This window comes from Homalodisca vitripennis, chromosome 1 (assembly GCF_021130785.1).
Source record: "Homalodisca vitripennis isolate AUS2020 chromosome 1, UT_GWSS_2.1, whole genome shotgun sequence".
NCBI classification, from domain to species: Eukaryota; Metazoa; Arthropoda; class Insecta; order Hemiptera; family Cicadellidae; genus Homalodisca; species Homalodisca vitripennis.
Window position 1 is genome coordinate 145964536 of NC_060207.1, and position 7692 is coordinate 145972227.

At 34.6% G+C, this 7692-nt stretch overlaps 1 protein-coding gene across 7 annotated transcripts in view; it reads left to right on the forward strand.

Moving 5' to 3' along the window:
* LOC124373301 (sodium/potassium-transporting ATPase subunit alpha) overlaps positions 1-7162 on the forward strand; it is a 254626-nt gene extending 247464 nt beyond the window's left edge. For all 7 annotated transcript variants that reach the window (XM_046831695.1, XM_046831700.1, XM_046831692.1 and 4 more), the window contains 4 exons: positions 846-1020; positions 1184-1314; positions 2148-2249; positions 5547-7162. In XM_046831695.1, the coding sequence (XP_046687651.1) occupies positions 846-1020; positions 1184-1314; positions 2148-2249; positions 5547-5667 (529 nt within the window). In that variant the 3' untranslated portion in view covers positions 5668-7162. The remainder of the gene's footprint in view (positions 1-845; positions 1021-1183; positions 1315-2147; positions 2250-5546) is intronic.
* Positions 7163-7692: the final 530 nt, after the last annotated feature.

Here is a 7692-nt window from a genome sequence, read left to right on the forward strand (position 1 = left end):
TATAGCACATCTGAACTCATGATCTTCAGATGAAAAGTTGTTGATATTTATATTTTGCTTACTAAATATTGATTTTAACAATAAGTAAACAGAGAGTACCTGAACTTTGTGTGAAACCTCTAAGGAACATATTCTAAGTATCAAAATGACACATTTCCTTCCTATAAACATAGATCAGAAAATGCTTTCTTTCATACTTATAGTTAGCCTTAAACATCTTATTTCGTTACAGCAGTTATAGTCAAAAAAGGTTTGACATCCTTGGATATGTTTCTGGCTACATTATACTATATACAATTCTTGATTGTTTTTGGGGATTGCAATTAATTGGGGCAAGAGAATTGTTTTGAATGAGTCTCTTTTATTTTATATACAATTTGTAGCAAAGGTACAAAAAGAAAAAGATTCAATAATTTTATTTCATTCATTGTGACTCTAGTTATCAACATTTTGCTTGTAAATGATAACTATTTGAGTGAGGGTTGATAGACTGAATGGTAAACTATTTATTTGGCCAGACATTGGAATTTTTCTGAAGGGAGGACCTGCTGGCTTACATTTATAAAGAAAATGTTGTATTTTGATCTCCAGATTACATTCCCGAGAGGTTCTAGAGGGCTCAGAAATATCAACCTCAAACAGGCTTTGAATATGTTTAAAACACAATTTTTTGATGAAAAAGTAGTATTTTTATTTCTGTTATAGAATGTTTAGTAATGTAAACTGCCTCTGTTAATTATTACTATACAAATTCTTTTAAAATACTTGAGTGAATTTTTAGTTGGACCATGTAGGAGCTCTTTTGTTTGCCGAAGCAACATATTTGAATACTTTTTGATTTACAGGCTCATCTCCATGGCCTATGGTCAGATTGGAATGATCCAGGCTGCGGCTGGGTTCTTTGTTTACTTTGTCATCATGGCAGAGAATGGCTTCCTTCCATTGATACTATTCGGAATTCGCAAGCAGTGGGACTCCAAGGCAGTCAACGATCTCACTGACTCTTATGGACAAGAATGGGTGAGTTGTGTAGAAATTATTGTATTTATTGACCTGAGTTAAAAACAAATCAATTAAAAAAATATTTTGTTAATGTTGTTAGCAGACCTGGTATTCGTATTTTAACCTGATGAGTACCAACTTTTTTCTTGTGATAGTGTAATGAGTACTGTACTGATTACAGACATACAGAGATCGCAAGGCACTGGAGTACACATGTCACACAGCCTTCTTCGTCTCCATCGTTGTTGTGCAGTGGGCTGACTTGATCATCTGTAAGACAAGGCGAAACTCCATTGTCCACCAAGGCATGAGGTAACTAAACAGTTCAATATCATTCACAAAATGTTAGGGTCGAGAATACATTCCTGGCTTCTAGAATGTCAAATGAATCAATGATTATGAAATGGATAATACATTCCTGGCTTCTAGAATGTCAAATGAATCAATGATTATGAAATGGATAATTTCTCGATTTATGATTCCACTGGTTTGCAACTATATTTCCAGGTACCAGAAACTAATTAATGAGTCTTAATCTGATCTTATCGTATTTATGGCAAGATATATTCGTGATTTGTAGAAGCCAGATCTTGAATACACAGGATCTGAGAATGGATAGACGAGATTTGACTTAAACTGTTTTACATCTCTTGTCTGAAGATGGTTCTCCAGAGGGAAGCCTAAATATGTCAGTAATTTAATTGCCTAAGCAATGTTTGAACGTGGTGTGAAGAAATAGATATGTGTCAACTATTATATATTTAATATTTATCCATTTGTATTGAGAAAGCTATGTGAATTTAACCCATACTGAATCATTACTAAATTTCACTATTCGTACTATCTTGGAAACTGTTGAAAATTTTTTGCAGTGTTGATGTTAGCAGTTTTCCACAACAAATTGGATGACATTGTATTTATGTTCAAGGTGTATATCAGTTTGAAGAAATCCTGTTTTCTCTAGTGACCTTGGTTTTGAAATTTGTATGTTAACAACTAAGTTGTATTGCAAACACTAATTACATGACTCAAGAGAACACATAAAGGAAAGAGTTGGTTTAATGTTGAAGTCTAAATAGTTATTGTTATAGTTTCTTGTATAATTTTTTGTCCAACTCTAACCCGAGCTTTTCGTGATTTTTCAGGAACTGGGCGCTGAACTTTGGTTTAGTGTTTGAAACTGCTCTGGCAGCTTTCCTCTCATACACACCCGGAATGGACAAAGGCCTTAGAATGTACCCTCTAAAGTAAGTGATACGACATTACTAAACTATTTCTATTCAAGAGCCGAGTAAGCCACATTTCCAAAATGATTCATGTTATCTCTGATGATTTGTTTTCACCATTTTCTTTACTGTGATTGCGTTTAGAGAGACACACAGTAGCTCCTTTATTGGCCACTATTATTGGTCTATGGCATAGGTCGATTAACTCTAGATTGTTTAAGAAGTATTTGAACACAGTTTCACAGCTAAACAAATTCTTAGAAATTAGATTTTTATTTGTATAGCTGCAACAAGAAACAACTATCAGCCCAAACAGCCGTGCACTCTTTGTTAAGAACTGGTTCTACTGGTGGCCATCTTGATTCTAGCCTCCTAAGAACAATATCAAACTTCAAACACTTTTATACTCTTATTTGTGGTTATAGAATTATGTAAGATATCTCATTATAAGGGTATGATTGATTATACACGTCCAAACTTTTTAAATTTATTTATTGGTTTTCAGAAGAATAACAAGAATGATGTTACTTTATGGTTGAAATACTAAAAAAGTATGTACAAGGTGCGGCAAAATAACCTCCCTATTTTTAAATGCTAATAAAAACACAGTTTTTTCCAAAAAACAAATTTATTCATTTTAACTTATTCTATGACATGGGAAGTTTTTTCTACTTTCTTTTAAAAAGAATATCAGATAAGTGGTGGCCGTGGTTATCAATACATTGTTGCAAGCGAATTCTGAAACTGTCGTGGACTCTCTCGAGCATGGCTTGAGGTATGCGCAGAACATACTCCCGTATAGCTTGCTTCAGATCTTGCAGGTTTCTGGGGCGATGTTTGAAGTACCTCGGCCTTTAAGTAACCCCACAGAAAAAAGTCACATGGGGTTAAATCAGGTGATCGCGCTGGCCACACAATGTCCCCTCCCCGAGAAATCAACTGGCCAGGAAACATTTGCCTCAAAATGTTCATTGCTATTCGGGCAGTATGTGCTGTCCTGCTGGAACCACACATTCTCGAAAGCCCTCTGTTGTAGGGCAGGTTCAAAAAATTCTCTAGCATGTTGGCATACCTGTTTGAGTTCACAGTAACAACATTACCATCCTCTTCAAAAAAATGAGGGCCAATGATTCCACATCGTGATAACGCGCACGAAACAGTCACACGTTCACTATGAAGAGGCCTCCTCTCATGGATTTTCTTCGGGTTCTTTTTCACTCCAATAGCGAATATTCTGTTTATTCACACTTCCAGACCTCCTGATCGTTGAGGAGACTGCAAAACTGTTTGCCTAACCCCATTAATGTTTTCTGGTGTACGAGCACTACGAGGTCTTCCACCTCGTTTTTTCACAACAGAACCAGTTTCTCTGAAGTTTTTCACCCACAGCACAATAGACTTGCGGTCCGGTACTGAATCACGAGGAGGAATTTGAAACCGCGTTCGGAATTCGCGTTGAGCCACAATAACTGATTCATTGTTACGAATGAATGCTTCGACCGCAAAAGCTCTCTGTGCACTCGTCCACACCATGATGGCGACTGATGACTGGTGCCTACGGGCGGAGTGTCACTTAAACTTCCCCCTCTCCTGCGTCGATTGCGGCTATCCCCACCATTCTGAGTGCCTCCGTCTACTCACAATAAAGCAATGAAAATAGGGAGGTTATTTTTCCGCTCCCTTTACTTTATAAGAATCACAATACCGTGTTTGAATGTGTATTAACTTTATCTTAAAAATAAAATACCTCAAACTTCTATAGTGATAATTTTCTACTGTACTGCTTGAACATGTTTTAAGTTAATTTATGAAATTAAACTAGCAGCTTAGATGGATCTTGATTAACTTTAATCATTATTGTAATGATATATTTATTTCATTATACTTAAAAAAGACTTTAAGTCCTAAAGGTTAAGGGACTTTAGGTTTTAGTTCTTTATAGAATAGTTTAATATTCTTTCTCCAAAATAAATGTTGTTTTGACAATATGAACAAAGCTATCTATCTACAGGACATAGTAAGTAAATATGTAATAATGAGTAAATATGTAATAAATTATTATTGTATTGAATGTTGTAAATTATATATATTTCAAATAATCTCCCTGATACATTGCAAATAAGAGGGTATCTTACTTTTGAGAAATTCTCGTAACATTTAGAATGGAGTATACTACAACTGGGTCAATACTAAACAACTCAACGGTGGCAAGTTTGTTACAAGCCATTTTTAAATAGTGCAAATCTATTGTGTAACTACTACAACATTGAGATCTAACCGAGAAAGGATATTTAGAATCTTGTGACAATGCATGTTAATATGGCAAGTCTACATTTTATCAGTATTCCTTACAGGACTTATAATTGGTCTATATTGATGGTTTTATTATTATGGGGCAAAATAGATTAAATTGTTGTATAATGTTTTGTATTCTATTCATAGTGGAAGAGGCTATGATAGCATTTTTACATTCAATTTTAGTTTTCAAACAAATTTAGAACTTATTAATAAAATATCCACAGTATAATATACAGAATGAACTGAATTTTCCAAAGAGATTGACTAGATGATCTCAGACAGTATTGTGCTAAAAAACAATGAAAGATTGCATTTCTATCTCAGTTAGCTGTTCGTTTTTTAGTGGTAAGGTAATATTGTTAGAATACAACATTGTTGTACCGTAGTTATTTAGGTGGAAGGCCGCTAGTGAAACAGAGGTATAAAATGGGCCAAAATATTTACCCATGCTTGATTTTGTTGGTTGTGATTACTTTATCAATGTTGTTTGTAATTTTAACCGCTTTGATTCTGCCCATCAGGTATTTTTAAACAAACTTCCTGTAGCACCTCTTACTCCGATTGATTCCAGTTTATTTAGCATCATCTCATAGTTAATACAAATGAAAGCCTAGCTGAAATCGAAAAGAACTGCAGTAGCTTTATCCTTATATTTGATGGCTTGCATGAGGTATTCAGTGAGACATATAATGAATTGTTGATATACTGGATGATTTCTTTGGGATGAATCCATGTTGTTCTTTTAGTTGTACATGATTTCTTGAGGCTGTCTAAAAATCTTACAAAAACAATTTTGTTTTATAACTTTTGAAAAAGTGGGAAGCAATGAAATTGGCTTACAAATTTTCATAAGTCTTAAATAGAACCCTATGCAGATTTTGAGTGCTCTAGGTATAATCAAGAATATTTACAGATAGACAAAAATTCGCAAAGATGACTTACCTTACAAGTCCTAGACTGTGTGTCGAATTTCAATTTCATAATGTTTTTGGAGTCACTGGTGACATTTATTTGTTACAGGTTCGTGTGGTGGTTACCGGCAATACCGTTCATGATCTCTATCTTTGTGTACGACGAGGTGCGACGTTTCTACCTACGTAGGAACCCAGGAGGCTGGCTGGAGCAAGAAACCTACTACTAGAGAGCCTGTGCCACGTTTTAGTAGGCAACCATTAGGGACAACTAAAGTGCTACAACAGTGCTAGTGCAACAACCCACTCCTTAACACCTATTGCAGCATTTATTAGGTTCTTGGTCATCATCATCATTTTTATTATATTTATAGATATTATGTCTTTTACAAAAATGCGAGAGAGGACTCGTGTGAATTGTTCATTATGATATTATTTTTTTAAGTGCAAGATGTACACGACGTCTCCGTTGCAAAAGGTGTCGACATTTTAAGAACAAATTACTTTATTTTAGTCATCCGTAGAGTTATATCGTCGGTGTCGGTGGTTCTTGGGCCATGAAATGGTCTTCGGCTGACCCACGCATCTGTTTTTGAGTCCAATATTTTTGGATTGTAGACGTAAGGAAAGATATTAATAAATTATTGACTCTAATGTAAGGATTTAACGTAATATACAATAACAGAATATGTAGAAAATTACATATTAATCGCAAGTTATGAGTTTGTTTATAAATATATAGAAAGTTAATGTTTTAAAAATTAGTTCTTTAAAAATATTTTAAAAAGTGTTGCGCGCGTGTTGAACCATTCCAAGTAACGGCAGGAGTTCCCTCCCTCTTGCTCAATCGTAGAGTGAGGCTGATACACCATTCCACTCTGCATCATCCATTCTTGCTTTCTCTGTCACACTTGCTACAGACCGTTCGTTCGTTACGTACATGATACATAGATTTTAGATGTATATTTAGGTTAGTTTGACCGTGTTGTTACAAAGTATTTCATTGTTCTTTTAACTGAAAATGCTATGGAAATATGTTACGCTAGTAGAAAAATACCACTTTTAATAATTGCATTGTAAATATTTGAAATCAGCCCTTTTATTTTGCGTTGTTTGCGAGTGCCGTGTGACCCACATTTGTTCCGACGAGAGCTATTCGAAGACATGTTCCCATGTAAAAATAAATATGACATTAAAACAGCTGTTCTTTAAACTACTGTGTATAAAAGTTGATATTCATTATTAAAGTGTAGTAACCGCATATTAAATATTAAAACCGTGATTGGTGAACTAAGAAAAAAGTGTCACCACAGAATAATGTTTTCTTGAAAATAAATTTGGTTTCTCCCACCCACTACACTATACATACTATTTAGTGACAATAACCAAAGTACCCGATTTCTCAAGAATGAAGTGAACACGAAACTGCCATCTTTATTACTGTTTGAGTGAGTGTTGACATAATGCCAATATATCGAAAAAAGAAAATATAAATAAAATCCTTAATACACGTTATTTGTAATATTTTGTTGATATTTTCCATGTTGTTGTATGTGTTATAAAAAATATATAGTTGAATCTGTTTTATCCTAATTTGAATGATGATAGTTTATTTTGTGTAGTGGTATTTCCTAACTGTTGTTATCGGAGGAGGATTACTCTGCTGGCTTTCCAGGTGAACAGACACATTTATTAATTTGCAAACATTAAAGAGTTTTATAAATATGTTTTGAAATGATTTTTTTCTTTCCTACACCAGTTTCTCTCCGTATAAGTACAATTGATTTGATACAGATGTAGAATTAAGGTATGATATTAGGAATCAAAATACATATTCGTTTATATCTCATATTGCCTTAACCTGTTGAGGAGGTAGAAAGTTATTCCAAAAGAGTACAGACGGTTTTAGCCATTTGATTCCAAAAGAGTATTGACGGTTATGACCGTCCATGACGGGGTTGCTAAAACAATCAATATTGCAACTGTTATGCACTCTAGTGGCATTCTTACATACTTTTTCGAATGTGAAATGTACAAAGTAATTATTGCTGTACGGTGCTGGCTCCTAGTGACGGAATACATAATCACAGATTTGCCGACAAATGTTCTGTCATTTTCTCGTGCCACGTCCAGTTATAGGCTATACATGGAATCAAAAAACCCAAATGCTAAGGTTCACATATAGACTTTCGAATTAACGTTATCAGACAGACACTGGAAGCACATGTTGCACCAAGAGAAGAGGCCGCAGCTGT